Source organism: Cydia strobilella, chromosome 2 (genome assembly GCF_947568885.1).
Source record: "Cydia strobilella chromosome 2, ilCydStro3.1, whole genome shotgun sequence".
In the NCBI taxonomy this organism is placed as follows: Eukaryota; Metazoa; Arthropoda; class Insecta; order Lepidoptera; family Tortricidae; genus Cydia; species Cydia strobilella.
Window position 1 is genome coordinate 24,246,215 of NC_086042.1, and position 21,703 is coordinate 24,267,917.

General features: G+C 36.5%; 1 protein-coding gene across 1 annotated transcript in view; it reads left to right on the forward strand.

Annotated features, from left to right (window-relative positions):
• LOC134754245 (zwei Ig domain protein zig-8-like) overlaps positions 1-21,703 on the forward strand; it is a 155,674-nt gene that overhangs the window by 96,360 nt on the left and 37,611 nt on the right. Inside the window, exon 2 of the mRNA XM_063690446.1 lies at positions 5,434-5,617. Coding sequence (XP_063546516.1) covers positions 5,503-5,617 — 115 coding nt within the window. The 5' untranslated portion in view covers positions 5,434-5,502. The remainder of the gene's footprint in view (positions 1-5,433; positions 5,618-21,703) is intronic.

Below are 21,703 nucleotides of genomic sequence, written 5' to 3' on the forward strand. Positions count from 1 at the left end.
CGAGCAGGTTTTTGCAGAATTAAGTTCTTATTCATGTTGTATTTATAGAACATCGACAACGTAAAATAATCTTAGATGACATTACATATTTGTCATAGGATTAACTAGTTTATTGCCCAGACGCAAAAGGATTTTTTTATTGACTGATCTTTTTAATACCTTCTCCCCGGCAATTATTCTCTAAGGGAGTAAAATGTGGGGATATAAATTAGGGTCGGTTATACCAAACTGTTGTCGTTAAAACGTTCGCAAAATTTTAGTGTATGGGAAATTCCATAGTTCATTGCTGAGTAGCAGCAGAGCAATGATCAGTTTGACAAATATGATTATAATGGTTGACTGGTAGAGAATGCCTCACGGCGTTAAGTCCGCCATTTGTACTCTTTTTATGTAAATTTGTGCAATAAAGTTTAAATAGATAAATAAATATGGTGGATACCCACAACTGGTCCATTTTCAATAACTGTCGGTGAGATATTACTTACGCAATAAAACGGGAAGCGGATGTATCTGGCTAGCTCTAAAATGATGCCACTTAGGGCCACTTGCACAATTCACTAACCCGGGGTTAACCGGTTAAACTTGGAGTTACCATGATTACCAGTACAATTTGACAGTGGGTTAACGGTTTAACCGCTTAACCCCGGGTTAGTGAGATGGTGCAAGTGGCGCTTAGATTTTAATGGGGCGAATGATGCTCCAATTAAAATTATCCCTATCACAATAATTATACCGTGGTGCCTGTGGTCGTCCCAACGGCGTCCCGTATTCCAGCCGATCGGCTTACCCGTATACAAATGAAGTCAATAATTTGGTTAAATATCCTATTTCTAAATTGGTCATTTTAGAGTTTGTTAACTCAACGATAAAAAACTACTTCTTAAATTACTTATCCAGTTTAGTTATGTTGATAAATTTTGTCTAATAAAAACGTTAACAATTCAAAGGAAAATTATTATGTAGTTAAATCTGCTAAACTGTGTGGTTTTCATCATAGTTTCATAAATATTAGTCTTACAGTGATATCACATTGCTGCCCCTCAAAAATACCGGTCATCTGTTCAACCATTTTTATTATTATTTGTAGTTGGAGTTGGAGCCAACTTAAAGATATTTGATCTTATTTCATATAATCAACTGGGTTCACACTTCTTGGCTTGACGTCAAAGATCCCGTTAGCAGAAGTTGCATAATCCGTGCTCCATATAACCAAGATTGTAAGTTTCGAACTAGTGAGCAATAAAATAAAGTGTGCTAAGTTCCGGCTGAGATACTGACGGGAAGCTTAAGTTAGGAAATAATTTCTCTAGCGTCTCTGCACTGAATTGTTTTTGAACTTCTGACATACTTTAAATGTGGTTGTCATGCATATTCAGCAGTTCTGTTTTAATATGTTTTTTTTTTTAAGGTTTAGTTAGTTAATTTTCTTCAATAAGTAATTGCATTGCGACTGCAAAACACACTAATTTAACAGTCCAATAGAATAAACTTATAAATATAAATATAAAACAACAATGTAAGTATTAAACAAAAAATAATTGTGTGCGCGTACGAGTATACTCGTATACTATACAACTTTTTTTACTTTTGACCTTTTCGCTTTTATAACAGTCATATTAATTTCAACGAGATTTAAGCAGAATTAAAATTGCAACATGATTCTGACGTGATTACAATGTAAAAGCGTTATTACCAGTAAAATATCAATTAGCAAAATGAAATTAATGAGAGACTAAGAATTTATTACCAGAGGCATGTTGAATTTTCTCAAATATTAAACTAGGAGGCCAATTCGAACATTCACCGACATCAGTGTCATTGTTAGTATTTGAATCAGTCCGGTTTCCTTACCCAATGATTTCATTTCCCGAAGATCAACTGGTAAATATCGAATTACACAAATTCCAAAAAACTCATTGGCTTCATGTCGAACAACTCGTTCTCGTGCCGGTGACACGCCTTTGGAGCAGACTTCTCCTTAATTATATATATCTAAGGGCCACTTGCACCATCCCACTAACCCGAGGTTAAGCCGTTAAACCGTTAACCCAGTGTCAAATTGTACTGGTAACCATGGTAACTCCAGGTTTAACCGGTTAACCCCGGGAAAGTGAAATGGTTCAAGTGTCCCTTAATGTGTTTTATATATGTATATATTTCAATATTCTTGCATATGTACCTAATAAGTATGTGAAATTTTAAATTATAAATTTTGATTTGTGTTTTTAGGGTTCCGTACCCAAAGGGTAAATACGGGACCCTATTACTAAGACTCCGCTGTCCGTCTGTCTGCCAGGCTGTATCTCATGAACCGTAATAGCTAGACAGTTGAAATTTTCACAGATGATGTATTTCTGTTGCCGCTATAACAACCAATACTAAAAGTACCGAACCCTCGGTGCGCGAGTCCGACTCGCACGTGGCCGGTTTTTTTTGTTAGTAGTAGCAGAGTAGCACCGCCCACAATCTCTCTGCTTTGCCTTAAAGTTGGCTGGTAAAGAATGCCTTTTGGCATTAAATCCGCCTTTTGTACGATTTTTTTTTCTTTTGTATAAAGATAAAATAAATACATTGGTACGAGGCGCAGCTTGGTCCCACATCCTCTTAAAGCCGTACATCTTACTGCTTCGCTAGGTCATCATCATTGCGAGCCTTCAGGGCGCGCAGCCAACGTGCCAATCATTAACGCTCCGTAGCGTATCGTAGTCATTTCTCTCTATCACTCTTCCCCACTGGTGCGACAGTGACAGCGTTTCGTTCGCTACGGAGCGTTAACGATTGCACGTTGGCTACGCACCCAGGTTAACTAAAGGGTGTTTTTTGGTTTATATATCAATATTACATGTATTCCTTCTTTGAAATTAATTACTTTTTTCACTGAAAGAAAATAAAGTTTAGTGTATCAAATATAAACACCACCAAAAAAATTTTGCACAAGGAACTATTTAATTGGCCAGTTTGCGCCTACTGGATATTTTATTGGAGTTGCCTCCCGCACTGTACCTAAGTCATTTTTTCTACTCGTGCGTTACCAGGCGAGCTTTTTGCGAGATAAAGTACCACATGCTATGAAATACTCGTAATTTAAGTGTAATTTCTCTCCAGGGAACAGAAAAATGCACACATATTTACGTGCTTTAGTGCACACATATTATCATTTTTATCATTGCTCATTTAATGCTTATATTTTCGTAACAATATTAAGATTAGAAACAACAAAAAAACGATTATGTTATGGGTGTCTACTATGTCTGCATATACGGGTGTTTCCTGTAACAGGAGCAATAAATTAGGCTGTAAGCTGTACTCCTCAAACTGACCAACATTTGTTCAGCAACTTTTAAAATTAGCTTGTCTTTTGACTTTCATTACACTTTAAAGTTTATTCTAAGACGCAATGTATTGCAAAATTTGTTATGTTTAAAGGATGACAAAAAACGTCAAACACACAGATGGCAGCGTATATTGAAAATAAAATTTAATTAGTATGAAAAAGGTATAATCTAAAAAAAATCATATTTTTAAAAAGTTGCTGCACAAATGTTGATCAGTTTGAGGCGTACAGCCTCCAGTTTCATTTATTGCTCCTGTTACAGGAAACACCGTGTATAAGCGGACATAGTAGATAGTAATCAAACTGAGTTTGAAATAATGGATTAGAGATAAAAATAAGTATGCTCATCTGGACAACTTTCTAATCATCATTTTGACGATCATAATCAAAGCGGACGTTTAAAGATCTCGTCAGCAATATTGTACAAGGACTTAGCATAACGTATTAAAATGTCTTTTTTACCCAATTTAAAAAAAAGTGATTGATGTATTCATCTGGACAACTTTCTCCTCATCATTTTGACGATCTTAATCAAAGCTGACGTTTAAAGATCGTGTCAGCAATATTGTACAAGGACTGAGCATAACTTATTAAAACGTCTTTTTTACCCAATTTAAAAAAGTGATTGGTGTAATCACATATCTACTAGGTACACTTAAGAATATAATAATATTAGTAAGTACCTGTTTTTAGGTAATAATTTTATTTTGGATTTGTCCTGTTAGCAGTACTTGCGTATCATTATGTAATTTTGGTTTTACTAGGATTTACTATCACAGTTTCACGGAGATGCGGTATTTGGTTAAAAATGATTGAGCAAAAATATATCGGACGCCACTGGATCTGCTTATACGCCTGTTTTTTATTGGCTCACCCAACCGTGGCATTAACACAAAGAAAATGTTCACTCCAAGACATTAAAAGTTGCACGTTAGGCTACTCTCGGGTGATTCAAAAAGACGCTTTAATGGCCTGAGGAAGTTTCTTAACTTTCTTTGTAAGCGGTAAACTCACTAATTGAGAAGTTTTTGGTTGATAGCATGGGCACGGGAGGGTAGAACCTCTCCAGAAATAATTCTGAAAAATGATTCGTGCATAGTGAAAGCATCCTTAAAATTTATTTTAGCGAGTTTGTTCTTCGTTGAGCTTGACTTGAAGCATTTAGCTGAAGTTAACATTTTTAAATAAAGGGAAGCGATGGATAATTCTGTTTACCCCTTGTATTTGTTCAAATAAACTTGAGTTTATGAATTATTGATTTGATCAGGAAGTGCCGAATATATTTAGCGTGGTACCTATGCTTATATTGGTAAACATTTTTAATGAAACTTGAACTGTGCAGCGGTACCTACAACACAAATATTTCAGTAAGAAATATTGTTTTTACTATATTATCCAGTTATATTCATTTGGCATTAATTGACATAGAAAAGGTACTTTTATGGAACGCTGTTTTGGCACCCGCTACAACAATAACGGTAGACAACAAAGACCCTTAATTATCGCTAATAAGAAAATTATTACATATAAGAGTATTTATTTTAATTTCCGGGTTCAAAAGGGCACTTATTCGTGAGTTTGTCACAGTTATTTTCTTTCTTTCCTGAGTTATGGATGTTTTCTATTTATGGTATAAGTACGGTATTTATCTATTACCGCCTGGTACTCACAAACCACTCCTTATTGAGCTTACTGAGATTCATGTAAGATAGTTGCATAATATTTATTTATATTTAATCGGCACTCGCATCATATCGCATATTATTTATTTATATTTAATCGGGAACTGAGTCGGCGGCTGAGAGATAGGGGAGCGATCCCCGATCTGGGTCTTGGCTTGTCCAACAAGTCTCCATCGCCATACAGCGCGGCAATGCTGCGAGTGTGATGGGGACTTTTGGACCAGGCATGCCACAGAACGGGTTAGATAGTTTTAAGTTTGTGTTTGTATGTTTTTTGTAGTAATATGTAGTAATTTGTAAGAGGTTGTTTAAGATGATTTTTGTTATTATTAAGGATAATTATAGAATAGTATTTTTTAATATTTATATATTGAAGTTATTTATGCAACACGTTCACGTTTGCCTGTTTTGTTCCAGAGAATGCACCCAAAACGCGATAGGCACGGCATCGAAGTCGGACACAACAAATGGAGGATGAGTTGAGCCATGGGTGCTATGTGGCGGACGTTGGAAATGCCGGTCTGGCGCGTCAGCTACAGGCTCGAGATTGGACTCGTAGTCATAGTCATCATGGTGCTTGGATTCTTTAATGAAAGTCAAGGTTAGTACTAACTAAAGTAGTGTATTTTCTTCAGTTACACCGGGGATAGGTACTTGTTATATTTTGACCTTATAAATTATATTTATTAAATTCGATGCCTCTCTTCAAAAAGGAAAGTTTTAAAATACATATTAAATCATAATTTTAATCGGTCTTTCGCAAATGTACTTTTGCTTTTTAGGGTTCCGTACCCAAAGGGTAAAAACGGAACCCTATTACTAAGACTCTGCTGTCCGTCTGTTCGTCTGTTCGTCTGCCCGTCTGTTTGTCACCAGGCTGTATCTCATGAATCGTGATAGCTAGACAGTTGACATTTTCACTGATGATGTATTTCTGTTGCCGCTACAGCAACAAATACTAAAAAGTACGGAACCCTCGGTGGGCGAGTCCGACTCGTACTTGTCCGGTTTTTTTTCCATTTACACGTCATGACCTCATGACATTTTGGCGCAGGTAACACTCAGTCATCCGCGAATAAAGTCATTGAAAACGTGCGTCGAAACGTCGGAAATAGATTGTATATTAAATTACACAATTTCGACGTTGGGATGGCAACTGTACAGCTGCATTACTGTTGCGATATAATTGCTGTCTTTGACGCCGGCGCTATCGAAAATGTCACCTTAATTCGGAAAGCCCCTGCTGTAGTACAAAAACAATTATAAAAGATGTTAGTTATACAAAGAATGCATATTAAATCACATTTACAATCGGGTGTATCGCGAATTTATTTTGTTATTTTTATTTACCGACATTTCGATGTGATTTAATGTGTTTAAAGCTCGTAATGTTATATACAAAGAGTGAACAATCACATAAGAAGTGGGCGTTTAAAAAAACCGGCCAATTGCGAGTCGGACTCGCGCACTGAGGGTTCCGTACTTTTTAGTATTTGTTGTTTATAGCGGCAACAGAAATACATCATCTGTGAAAATTTCAACTGTCTAGCTATAACGGTTCATGGGATACAACCTGGTGACAGACAGACAGACGGACAGCGGAGTCTTAGTAATAGGGTCCCGTTTTTACCCTTTGGGTACGGAACCCTAAAATCAAAGCCAATCAAAACTATAATGTTGACTGAAATTTGTTTAAAATTTAACTACGCCCAGCATACAATATTCATATGTGGCTTTCCATCATGAGAAAGGTCCTTATACTTCATATGCATAAGGAGTATAAGGACCCTTTTCTGATCACCAAAAAACAAATGACAACCGAATAACAAATTTAAAATGTCTCCCTCAAATTATAACTATGTAGGTAATGATAAGGACTTATTTTATCAAAAATTAAATGTCCTTTTTTCCAACTGAACCGTTCACAAAACTATCCATAGAAACTATAGTAGTCGATGGAACACCTCATATATTTTCACAATATCACCTTCTCGTAATATTCCATCATGAAATAAAGTGATGATCATTTGACAACGTGATTGGTAAACCCATGTTATAACACTAGATTGATTATTTTCTCGGCTGAGTGCCGAAGGGAATCCTCGAGAATGCTCCAAATTGTGAATCGTTAAGCGTAATGACTTAACGTTTTGTCGCTCCAGTACAGTAAACGGCGCTCAGTTAAAGTTAAATGTTCAAGACTGCTGGGAGATATGATGACTATCTACTGAGTCTTGTAGAAAATGTGGCGTCCTTAACCTTTTTAAAGCGATTCATGTCCATGGAAGTCTTTGATATTAAGCCCAGGTAGCAAAATGACGTCAGCGACGTCTTAATGACGGCATTATTACGTCATAATGACGTCGCTGACGTCATAATGACGTATAAATGCTACTGGAGAAGAGGACCAGATTAAAATTCAATTAAATAGTAAGCTTGTGTAGGTACTTCCATGTTCTTTTCCGTTCTGCAATATATTGCATTCAGTAAAATAAATGTGTTAAAATTTTAATTAATATTATTTGCAACGTTTTTACATGTCGCAAATAGTAAATTTCGATAAAACTCCTTTAGGCACTTAAAACGACAGCTATTATCTGATTATTAGTTTACCCTACACATCATACGCCTTACATACATTGCTTCCGTTTGAAGCAATAGAACTTCACCATAGCAAATCTCCCCATTATCAAATATCTATCCGTTGAGATCCACAATACTTGTATGTTTGTCCAAATCCCGACAAATGTTTGAACAACTAATGTGATTATTTTGTGTAAATAAGTAGATTGTGCTCGCGCGATAGTTTGGAATATTTTACCAGTGATAGTGTTGATTTTGTACGTTGTTGTGGAAATTGGATTGCTTGTATCTTACCCGAGTTGCTCGTTGTCGAATTATTGAAATGGTTTTATTAGAATTCAATTGGATCGACGATAGTTCTGAAGCTTATCCATTTAAAATAAGGGCCATTCGAACTTTATAATCTCGTTATGAAACGGTAATGGATATGATCTTTCAGCTGATTACAGTACTATTCTGCTTGATTCTTATGGTTCCGTACCCAAAGGGTAAAAACGGGACCCTATTACTAAGACTCCGCAGTCCGTCTGTCCGTCTGTCTGTCGCCAAGCTGTATCTCATGAACCGTGATAGCTAGACAGTTGAAATTTTCACAGATGATGTATTAAATTTGCTGTTGCCGCTATAACAACAAATACTAAAAACAGAATAATATAAATATTTAAATGGGGCTCCCATACAACAAACGTGATTTTTTTGCTATTTTTTTCCGTAATGGTACGGAACCCTTCGTGCGCGAGTCCGACTCGCACTTGGCCGGTTTTTTATTTATTACTAGTGACAGCTGACAGAATCCTATTTATAACAATTTCATAACAAGATTATAAAGTGTGAATCGCCCTCCATGTACAGTCAGCAGTACTATTCGCCCAGCACCTTACCTACTTCAAATATGTATAAGCAATTTTGGTTACAAAACTTGAAGGGCGCCGCAAAATTTAATAATAATAAAAAAACCTTTTTCATATTGAAAGTTTGTCACAAATTTGAAATTAGTTGAATGTTAGCTAACGATAGCTTTAATTAGCAAACTTCATAATAATATCGAGGCTAAATTTCGTGACTAAGATTAACGGTTCGTTTTTAATCAAAGCTAAAATATTACAATAATCTGAAATTTCAATATGGAGTCATATTGTAAAGTTTTTTGACTTGCAACCTAACTTTTAAAAATGCTGAAATGTAAAAAAAAAAAAACAAAGTATCGAGTTGCAATGATATCGGTTTTCAAAACGTTTCTAAATTAAAAAACCAATTAGTCTACAAATATTCTTATTAAAATGTTTTTATATTATGAACAAAGATATTGAAATTAACATGGCTCATCAAAATTAGATTTTAATTTATTTTAAGGATCACCTAACTCAATGCACAATTTTAAACAAAATATTTATCTGAATTACTAGTTTCGTTTACAATTAACTTAATTTCTAGTGATTAATTATATTGTTCATCTAATATCAGACTACAATCAATTATACTTGAACAAAAGTTTCATGTGCCTTTATTGGTTATTTATTACTGATGTAGCTGCTTAATTAGGTAATGCAAAATATCTGGGAGACCGAGCTTTTCTCGGAAAACATTGCTCCACGGTTAACTGGAAGAGATCCCTTAAAGGGATAAGTTTGCCTTTGTACTAATGACGCATGTTATTTTTCCTGTTTTATTTTGATTTTTGTACAATAAAGTGTTTACTGCTACGCTAAAAATGCGCGTTTTCCCAGAGATAAGATCTAGCTAGATTGATTTTTCGTCCCCGAAAACCCCCATATGAACAATGACCCCTATATAGCAATTGTCTCCGAATTATATAAATATATATACAAGCATTGCTCGTTTAAAGGTATAAGATTAATATGGCTTCTAAGAGTTATATTTAGTTGTTATTGGTTTGTTGGGAAACTGGGAATACCCTTATTTATAAATAAGTACCAAATTATCTATTAAATCTTAATCAATCTTAAATGTCAAAGCAAGATATAGATGCTTCGGAGAGTTTAACATTACGGTCCGGTTACCGGGGTCGACTGAACCACTTTTGAAATCACCGCTTACTAATCTTGGATAAGGCTAAGAGATTCTAAGTAAATTCACTTGAAAATTGAGTCCTATGTGAAGTTGTTTGTTTTTTTAATTTTTATATCGATTCCTTCTGTTACAATTGACAGCTATCCAGGGTCAGGAAAAATAATCACTGCATTAATAGATAATAAATTATTTTTAATACCTTCAAATTTATCAGCCTGTTGAACACATCACTCCTCAAGGGTACTATTTACTATTTTGTGCCGGCAGCAAAAATATTTTCATCGTAATAAAGATAAGGAAAAAATAAACATATACCTGATCAGATAGCCTAATACGCCTAAAGACAAGATTCATTAACGTTATCTAAGTTTAGGAAATAATTGACCTTCCGTTAATTATGTGTTATGTATTTATGTTCATGACTTTAATTAATATTGTTGGTATTGAGCGTGGGTATATATTATGTGTGTGAAATTGTAAATCTGATTACTTATAGTAAATAAGTAGGAACTCTTTCTTCATGGACAGTCAGTATGGACGTCTGTTTTTCAAGTCTGCAACTTTACATAAACACCATCAATCATTTTAATTCGAATTTTTTTAAAACAGAAAAAATATTATTTTAATAATGTACCGATGATGACGATGACGATGATCTTTTCGGCCGATTTCGGCCATGGCGACCACTTTGACTCCTAGTTTGCTCGGCGCTCGTGCGCGCGAAGATGGCTGGCGTAGCTGCCGGCCCAGCCGAGGTGACAATCGCTATCGCTTCGACAGCGAAACGCTTTATGTCTCTCTATCGCTCTTCCATATTAGTGTGATAGTGACAGTTGCGTTTCGATCGCTACGGGGCGTAAGCGATTGGTATGTTGGCTACGCAGCCTGACCTTTAAGGTTAATCTAAATCGCCATCTGCGTAGTAACAAGAACGCGGGCTGCCTCTCATCTGTGCCATATAAGTTAGCGAAAAGTGGACGATCAGCCTATGTACTTGGCCCACGTATATACAACCACCTACCGAAAAGTATCAAGGATGCACCTTCCTTCCATAATTTTAAAAGTAGATTAAAACACTGGTTACTAAAATCACCATTTTATGACATAGATGAATATTAATGTACTTATAATAAAAATGTACTTATAATTGTGACATACAAATTGAATGTGTAATATACTTATAGGTATATGTATACTGTATATATTGATACTGTACGAATTTTCAAATTTTATACATCCCTGACCTGTAACCTAATGTTACTAATAAATTTTCATTTTCATTGAGGGCACTTGAGGACACCAGCCACGTAGTGGTAGTGAATGCGAGCAGGCTGGCGTGCTTTCAGTTCGTCGCGTTGTGCGTCGAGGTCAACTTTACGTTGCTCCTCGAAATCGCGCACCGTGTCCTGCACCAGCCTGCGTAGGACGCTGTGCTGCCAAACCTTCCCACTGAGAGGGCTCGATGTTGCACCTTTTCATGTGTCGCCGTCAATAATGTACTAAATTTGAAATAATAATAATGTTACTCAATCGTACACGCTCGACTCGCGTACCCTCTAATAAATTTCTAGTACAGATAACTTTTTATTTATTTATTTTATTTTATTAAAGACAACAAAATGGTCCAAAGAGTGTTAGTTGATCCTAGCCTACGTTAGTACTTAATAATAAACACAGATTTTGTCCTTTGACACAATTTCCACATCAAAGGACAATCAAGCTTATTAGCTATCATGTTTAAGATGCTATTACTGCTCCCACGTATCCTACTTAAGAGCGAGGACGTTTTCTTACGCCAGATAGCGTCGAAGCTATCAGTCCGCGCCTCAGCAAACATAGTCGACGCGCTGCAGTATCGTGGAAGCCGTAGTAGCACCCTAAATGCGTTGTAATACTGTACACGCAGAGCATTGTAAGCCCGCTGCGTGTAATTGACCCACAGACTTGACGAGTACAGTGATGTGCAGTATGCCTTAAATAAGGTTATTTTGACAGAATTTGTACATCGTGCAAATCTGCGGGCCAGCATGTTCGCACGGACTGACAACGCTCTGCGCTCCCTCTCCATATCGGCATCGTCCCTCAGGTCGTCTGTCAGCAAATGTCCTAAGTATTTAAATTTAGTAACCCGCGTAAGTGGAACACCATTAAGTACAATGGGAGGAAAAAAGAAAGGACATTTGCTGCCAGCTTTAAAGACCATGTACTCGGTCTTTTTAACATTATATGAGAGACCGTGCGAGGCCGCATATGTCTCACAGACAGCAATTAGCCGGCGCAATGCAGTGACCGAGGGGGCCAACAGGACCATGTCGTCTGCGTAACTTAAATTATTGACGCAGACACCGTCCACAAAACATCCGACATACATGCTGCTGAGCTCCTCGATCAATGCATTGACATATAGGCTGAAGAGCAGAGGCGAGCTCAACCCCCCCTGCCTTACTCCGCACTCCAGTCTCTGGGGATTCGACAACTCACCCGCCCACCTAACCGTATTCTCCTGGTTCAGGTACCAGTATCTAAACAGTGAGATCAGCTCTGGTGGAAGCCCTATATCACCCATCTTACGCCAGAGAATGTCGTAGGAAATCGTGTCGAAGGCTTTCGACAGATCCATAAAACATGCATAGACAGGTGTTTGCCTGTCCGTGTAATACTTGACAGTGTGTTTCAAACTCAAGATGGCGGCTTCCGTCGACATTCCGACATCCGTTTATGTTGTTCGTAGTTTTTCAATAGCAAAATTTATAAAATTCACTTTATTATTTTATTACCAAAGCTGTATATTTAAAACTTAGAGGTTTATACATACGATACGTTTATTGTATGAAACTTTTTTTTATTTACGGAAAATGAGCCAGCTAGCTTAATGTGTTAAAAGTTCTATTCGTCTTTATTCATTTAAATACATATTAACACAGTCCAAGTTTTCTGTACACATTAAGTCCGTCACAGACGGAGCGATAATATATCGGCAGATACCGTAAAATACCGACAGATACCGACAGATATCTTAGAGTATTACTAAGCACCACACACGCCAACGATATCAAAATATATATCGCTCTCTGTCTAGCACCTACATTGTGAGACGAAATATACCAAAATATATCGCAAGATACCAAAATAGGTATATATATGGTGCGCAAAAAAGACGGTGACAATAAAATATACTACATCAAAAATGAAAAAGACATCGAGCGAGTGGGTAAGGAATTGCAAAAAACATAGGTACGTACCGAAGTGCCTACTACTATTATTATCTCGTACTTATCCAACATTTTAAGTCAACCTGTCAAAATTTAATTAATGTGCGTAAAATGCATACAGTTGACCTAAATAAAGTAGAAACATCCCACGACTCATGGTCAGATTTTATGCAAAACATATCAGACGCGCAAAATAAACTGATTTTATTGCACGTCAACATAAGATCAACAATTAAAAACCACTCTCAACTAGAGTACATCGCCGCCAGTAGTCCAAGATTAATACATTTAATAATATTAACGGAAGCTAACATCACAGAAACAACTGCAAGTTTGTTTACGATTGACGACTATGTTATGTACACAGAGCTGCGAACCCAACGAAAAGGAGGCGGCATTATTATCTACGCGCATAAAAGTATTTCTTTCATCAAGATCCCCGTAAAGACAATGTTCTTCGAGTGTTTATATGGCGAAGTGGAAATATTTCAGGGCAATAAAGTAAACTTGTGTTCAATTTATAGACCGCCGAATCTAAGTAAGTCTGCTTTTATTAGTGAATTGTCGCATTTGCTATCAAAGTATCCTAGTCAATCGGACTGTATACTGATAGGTGATATGAACATTGACATTTCGTGCACAGACACTACTGTAAAGTCGTACATAAACAGCTTAAATGAACTGGGATTTGATTGTTGTATTTCACAGTTTACGAGAGTCGAGTCGAACATAAATGGAACATCCAAATCATGTATTGATCATTTGTTCATTCGTGACGCATGCAAGCGAGGTGCATTTAGGTATTCTGCGCGCTCAGCTGTTGTTCGAGAAGCGCCGGCCGACCATTACATAATAGGACTCGCTCTTATCAGCGAGGCCAGAGTAATTAACAATAAAACTGTAAACAAGTTAAATAATGAAAAACTTAAACTAGAATTAAGTCAAATAGATTGGAGCCCGGCATTTCGTTGTAGCGACCCGAATGAAATAATTGATTTCATTATTGGCAAATTCCAGACAATTTATAAAAACTGTACCTATAAGACAAAAATACATGTTAATAAAAGACAACAAAGTAGCTGGATGACTGATAAATTATTGAGCATGTGTGATAAAAAGAAAGAACTGTTAAAAATATATTTAAAGGACATTACAAATAAACAAAATGAGTTAGTATATAAAAATATAGAAACAGGACGAATAGAGTGATATGTAACGCCAAAAATAATTGTATAAAGAAGGAAATATGTAATAACTTTAAAAATCCAAAAAAAATGTGGGGAATAATAAACAGATTGACTGGTAGAATTGTTAAAGCTATCGATGATGTGATACTTAAGTCCTTTAGATTAAGAGCAACACAATTATGTAACAAATTTGCTATCGACTTCGATAGTAATGTCAACAACATTAAAATAAACTGTAATACGCCGTTACTTGATGAGAAAAATTATATAAATTCTCCATTGGTGTCAATGCGATTAAAAAAAATCAATGAAGAAATTTTACATAAAATCATATTACAAATGGATGACAAAAAAAGCCCAGGATATGACAAGATAAGAGCTAAAGACATAAAGTACATCTCCGGACAAATTACGCCTGTTCTGACTCACTTAATTAATTTATGCATAGCAAAATCTACATATCCTGATAAGTTAAAAGTGGGAATTGTAAGACCCATACATAAAAAAGGTAGTTACACAGATACTAATAATTATAGGCCGATAACAATTTTATCGGTCATAGATAAAATTATAGAAAAATACCTAGGTAACTCGATAAGTACATTCCTATCAAGTAACGGCATAATACACGAAAAGCAATTTGGTTTCCAGCGGAATAAAAGTACGTCGCAACTTCTGTCCTTATTCACTGATGAAATCAATGACTACCTAGATAAAAAACACCATGTACTCGCCATAATGATCGACTTTTCTAAGGCATTTGACACTTTATGTCACAGTACACTTTATGAAAAACTAAAACAAAATGGTATACAAGGACCCATGCTGGATGTCATAAAAAATTATCATAGTAACAGACACAACGCGGTTAGCATCGCAGGCGAACAAAGCGACCTAATTCCGACCTTATGCGGCACCGCACAAGGCTCAATTTTAGCTCCGACGGAATATTTATTATACGTTAATGATATGTATCATATATTCCAACATGGATCCGTATATCAGTTCGCAGACGACACATGTATAATTGTAGCCCACGAGGACTTGGAGACTGCACAGGACATGATGCACTGTGCAAATGGGCCCACGATCTAGGTTTATCGCTAAATTACTCTAAAACGAAACTTATGTATATACACTCACCTTATAAAAATGTAACCATAACGCCAAAAATCGTGGCCCACGAACATAAATGTATGCACATGCCCCGTGCGGCCTGTAACTGTGCTCACCTGGAGATTGTACAGGAACACACCTACCTTGGACTAAAAATAGACCAGAAATTCAACTGGAATCCACATGTTAATCATTTTTGTAACAAACTTAGAGCTATTAAGCTTCTGTACCGTTATTTGAAGCCTATATTATAATATTTGAGAGAGCGATGCAGTTTGTCAGTGACGAGCGGTTCCGGTTCATGATTGTGCTGACATCTACCGGCATGTTTCCACTTTACCAATTTCAGTTTTAACCCCTTCCAACTTCACCAGCGACCGTGGCGTGCGGCCTCGGATTTAGTTCATTGGCGTTCTGTTTGTCGGAACGTTCGGTTCACTACAAAAAATTCATAGAAATTCTTAAATTCTTAGAATTTTTTGTAAGTACTAATTAAAAGTATTTTTTTTTTTTTAAACGGTGTTACCGTTCGATTATTAATATAATTTAAATTTAAAACATTTGACGGACAGCTCGGGTTCGTTAAGTGTTTAGAGAAGCTGACACGTGATCGATTCACATCGCGAGCGCAGCGCAGCGGTCGCCGTAAGTAAGCGACTTTTATTTTATTTTGTTTACCGTGAATCGATTCGTCTTAAGGCACGGAACAGGCCCTTGAAAAAGTGAAAATGGCAATTTATAGGCCTCCGTTTTAGTGTCCTCCGAAAGGGAGGTTATAACGGTTTCTATTTCAAAATAGAACTGCCTAATTTCAAAGGTCTTAAACAGACGCGCTCTATGACGTCGTAATTTATGCTAAGTAATCACTGTGTGTTTGCATTTAGTATTTTTAGGCTAAAGTAATTACAGTGTTAATGATAGTGAGGATATACCTATGACCTGATATTTTCCGTGCATTTCCACATTTTCTGTTACTGTGCTGCTGTAATAAAAATTATTTTCCTTTGCATTGAAATCGAAATATCACAAAAATAAAGAAATGCCATATTTGGTATTGGCACCATTAAACAGTTACTCTAGTCGCTTCCAAACTAGGGTCCTATCTGCCTTAAAGTCGACGAAGCCCAGCTATCGCTGGGCTTCTATTTCCGCTCTGAAGAGCGAAAGGTAACTAACAAACCTACATCGAAAACCTCCCTTTTCGATCTTTGTGTCTATAGTCTTTGGAAAGTTTTCTCTTAAGTATTGCCAACTTTGGTTGCACGGTAGTCACGGTACCGTCAGCACCTTTGAATTTTATTTTCAATTAAGGGTTTTGTACCTAACAATAAATACTTAGCTGTTAAAAGCTGCCTGCTAGTTCAAGCAAGGGATTGGAAAGTGAAACTCTTGTATGTAAAACTGAGGTATCTCTATCCAGTTTGTGTTGTTATGAATTGTGGTTAATAAGTATTTTTATACATACAAAATGTTGATTTCGTATATATATGTATATGTATAACAGCATACAGGAGGGGCACTATTTTACCCTTTGCTATAACAATAACTCTTGTGAAAAAACTGAGTAACGTAATTGAGGCTGGGAGGTCTGGTGGTTACGGAGCCGCTGCCTGCACAAGGCATACATTCCTGCTGCATAAGCAGAGTAGTACAATGGTGCATTATGTTCTGTTGACTTAGCATACTCTAAGATTTCCCACCTGCGCAAGGTGTGGAGAAATTTACCACCATAACGTAACTTATATAATGGATATCCGCCAAGCCCTAAATACTACAGCAATTACCCACTGCGCAAGCGGGTATTGCCGGAAAGTTTATTAAAATATGTGCTGATAAGCTATGCTGTGCTATGCTTTAGAATTCAAATAACATACTTAAAATTGCCTGCCTGCGTAAGGCGTGTGAATATTATTATTTAGCCAGCTGAAGACCCGTCGCCTGCGCAAGGCGTGCGAGTTTCATTATCATGAGAAGCTAGTAGATGAAGCAAAATACTATAACACTGGTATAATACAATCAACATGGCTCCAAACGCCAAGACCTTTTATTACCGCCCGCGTAAGGCGTGTAAAAATGATTAGTCATTGGGCGAAAAGCTAATAGTTGGACATTGTTCTGGAACTGTTGTTACTGGGTTTTTAGTAGTTACAGTTACACTAAAACTGTTTAAGCTAGGTATATTAATATCATACAACATGCCTGCGCAAGGCGTGCAATATACATTAGCCTGCTGTGCAAGCGCGTAGCAATTAGTTCAGGAGTTTATTAACCAAATATTGCTACTACAAAGCAAATATGATACAAGTATACATGTTTTTCAATGTGTAAAAAATGATTCGCCTCCATGTAAATCTCTGCCTACGCAAGGCATTTGAAAAATTATTTACACTTTCGTTTTGCTGCAAAAACACACCTCACTAATAAACATTAAATTCTCCCGGGGAGACCCTAAGTCTTAATATTATAAGACCCTAAAAAGATAAAATAAGTAACACACTCACTGCCAGCGACCCGCTAGGCGGGTTCCCTTTCGTAGACGCTTTTCGCTACATACTGTTTTTCTCGTGTCTCGCTAGCAACGCGTAGTTCGCTCTGGCATTGAGTGGGTTAACTGGCTTTTAGGGCAGTAAGATTAGAAATCACCATAAGCACCATGAACCCCGTTTTTAACAAACCAATCGATTAGGTTAGAAGTGGGTTCAGACGCGGTTCATTCAATCAAGCAAATAATTGTGTAATTCCTATGCCAGGGCCAAGGTCACGATTTTATAAAGTTCATGATACTAATCGTTGAACTAAAATTTTAAAATTTAATTTTGTTTGCCATAACCAGCGGGCCGCCCCGGCGCCACATATGATGCAAGTCATTGCGATTGCAAGTTAATGGGCCACTAGTGCCTAAAGTTGTTAATTTTTTCATTCATTTTCAGTTTATTCATTCATTAAAAGGTAGAAATACATTACTCTTGACTGGCTCAGGCCAAAAATTCATCATTTAAATGATGGGATTAATCCCATGTGGGTCAAAACATTAAGAGAAAGGTTCCTTCTCTGCATATAATTATAAATGTTTGATACAATGTATCCCACCTGCAAGGGTGCATTGTAAGAACTTTAGATTCCCTTAACTTTGCATTGTCTTCAGGAAAGACGTGAACGAGGTAAGCAAATTACTATATGTATAAAATGTGTATGACTCTCACATTGCAACTCATCTACTCAGAGTATCAATCCAAATGAAACAAAGCCATTTTGTTTATCAATCCAGATGAATAACACACGTTAATGATATAAATGTCCTAGATTCCCTAGACAACTTCAGGTTAACAACAGAGCCCTCGCAGACTCGCACGTTTTTAAGGAATGGGGACAAAGGTCATTTTCTGGAAAACTGATCCAATCCCTTAAGTTAATAAGCTGAAAGAATTTACATACATGTATCAATGGGTTAAAATCCAACAATATAAAAAACGGTCAGTTTGTTTCTAAATATCAAAAGCTAAAAATTACTCAGGAAGCAGTAATAAGGTAATCTCGATGGTTATTACTGTACTAATGCTCATTAATGGTGTCCGGTGAAATTCCTCCCATATTTATTGTTTTTGGTAACAATATTTTAAAAACAGTATTAGCTTTGTGAGAATGGTACAAATACATGCGCGAATCAGTAAGCTCACTCAGATAACTATTATTTAAATCATCCTAATATAGAGGGTTGATAAGATTTAAAGCTAGGTGCCTGCGCCATAGCCCAGGCGGCAGGTTGAATTGGTGCTCAAATCACGTTTGACACTTTAAGGCACTTCATTTGAAAGCTACATCACTATTTTTCTTTCGTTTCTCTTCAAAAACATAAAAAGAAGAAGGGTGCTTAATGCCAAATGATTGAAGGCTGATCATTTTACACGCGAAGGTCATTGACCTTACCTACCTAACCCGCCAGATAATAACATCAGTTAAATCTATAATCTATATATAAATATATCTTGCTCTTTCTTGAGCTTGCACTACGGGTAGTACAAGTAATCCCGAAATAAGGTGCTGTTGTAGACAAAACACCCTAGCTTTGTAGCCGTCTTCCGGGTAGCATGGCTGTTATAGGTTTAAATTATGCGAATGCAAATATTTGTTTTGAAACACTACGCAGATCTGTCGTCTATGCACGGGCCAAACCTTGGCTAAACAGAAACGAAAACAAAGTACCTAATGTGTAAAATATCAAACGGCACAAAGAACCAAAGGGAAGAGCAATTCTCTGGACAGAGCTTAGATTCAGTTGTTGTAGCTGGTTAACCGGAATTTACGGGGTTTTTATTACCAATAATACAGCACTTGCTTATGACTTTGATCAGATACGGTCACTACGTGTTTAATCTAAAACCAAAGGCCAAGTTAAGTTATATATGTCGTACGCCCTAATATACTAATATTATATACATCTTGCAGGATGTTACATATTTTCACAAATAGTAATGAGAGGAACATCTTACTGTTATTCTTGCGGTAATACAGCTCTCGGATTAATATTATACTTACCATACCGGCTCTAATTATTGCTCGTGTAATAAAATAAAACCACATAATAGGTTGGTTAGTATGGGCTTAGGCCCGAGAATATTTTGGAATATTCTGTGGAGTTAGGCTTTACCAACATAGCGACTATCATAGAAAAGTTTAGTTTTATACAAAATGTATATACCTATAACAAGGGCATTCACATTATGAATAGCTGAGACTCAGCTGCTGAGCACTGTACCTACACAACGACAGAGAGTTCATGTTGGGTACCTGGCTGAGGTAACTTCTTCAGATGGGCAACAGAAAGTTGTTATAGCCCTACCGAAATTAACTTGTCAACATAATATCATTCACGATCTAATTGTTATTCAAGATTGTACCATAGCTAGAAAATAATGGTAGCTAATGAGTTAATCCTTTAATTGATTGACCGAAAGCCCTGATCACGTTTACACTGTGGTGACAAGTGCACTTTACATGTTAATTACCTGCCTCAAATACTAAGACTTTTAAAAAGAAACAAGTGAGGCTCGGAGGAATGTATTGAAAACTCGTTTTTGGGTGCCTGTAAAATAAATTGTATCCTGCCTTATCATTACTAATGTCGGGTATTATTACATGGGTAAATGACACTTAAAATTTTCAACAATCAAGGTTTATTTTCCTCGTTGCAAGGTAAATACGTTGAATACAATAATAAATATTGAAAAAGAATACAAACACAAATTATGGCCTGAATACATTTGTGGGATGGATGAAATAAAATATAATAAGGTTGTCAGAAATAATTTTTAATAAACATACTGATATCTATATACATTCAGTTTTTGACAACCCTAATTACCCACCTATAAATAATTAGGTGTAGTAAAATATGTCACTACACACTTAGCCCATTAGTCTATTTCACATTCATCCATGTACCCGGATTGTTAAGTGCACTTGTACTAGTTGTTTCCACCAGTTTCACTTATGAGTATAAATGAGTCACATAAGTCACATTGGCGTTTTCTGACCACCAGGCGATCACAGACACGTCTCAAATATTATAATATAGGCTTCAAATAACGGTACAGAAGCTTAATAGCAGCGTTTTACCTTACAATAAAACGCTTATTAAGCGAAATACCTTATTTGAAGCCTATATTTTTAACTTCGCCTGTGGCTACAACACTCAGTTGCAATAAACCACATCACTTTTATTTTATTATGCCCGTTGAGGGTACTTTTGGCACGCTGCATTTTAACCTATACCATGCAATATGCAAATCGCAACATCTACTGTCTTTACAGTTCAATGCCAGTGCATACCAGTGATACCAGTGTATGTCTTTGTTTTATTACACATCGGAATAATAAATGAACTCAACCCTTTGGTAAGTGGTATATTGCAACTTTGTTTTATTATGGTATATTTTGAGACCCAATGAACTAAATCCGAGGCCGCACGCCACGGTCGCTGGTGAAGTTGGAAGGGGTTAAAACTGAAATTGGTAAAGTGGAAACATGCCGGTAGATGTCAGCACAATCATGAACCGGAACCGCTCGTCACTGACAAACTGCATCGCTCTCTCAAATATTATAATATAGGCTTCAAATAAGGTATTTCGCTTAATAAGCGTTTTATTGTAAGGTAAAACGCTGCTATTCTGTCAAAACTATTTATACTTAAAAACAAAGTTCCCTACACTACATTAAGACTTTTGTACATGGCAATGGCCGATTCCCTCATAAGTTACGGTTTAGAAAGTTATGGAAGAACATACAAAACATATCTAAACGACATTTATAACTTACAATTACGTCTACTTAAAACGATTGTACCTACAAAAATCAAATATAAATTCAAAAATAACTATGAAAATCTATTCAAATACTGCAAAGTGCTAACGGTGTTTGAAAAGGTTGATTTAGCCATTATAACCCAATACTATAACCATATAACAGAATTAAGGAAAAAAACACGACCCGCGCGATTACGTAACCTAGCGAACCTTCCGACATTTGAAGTTGAAAAAACAAACAATGTATACGGGCAAA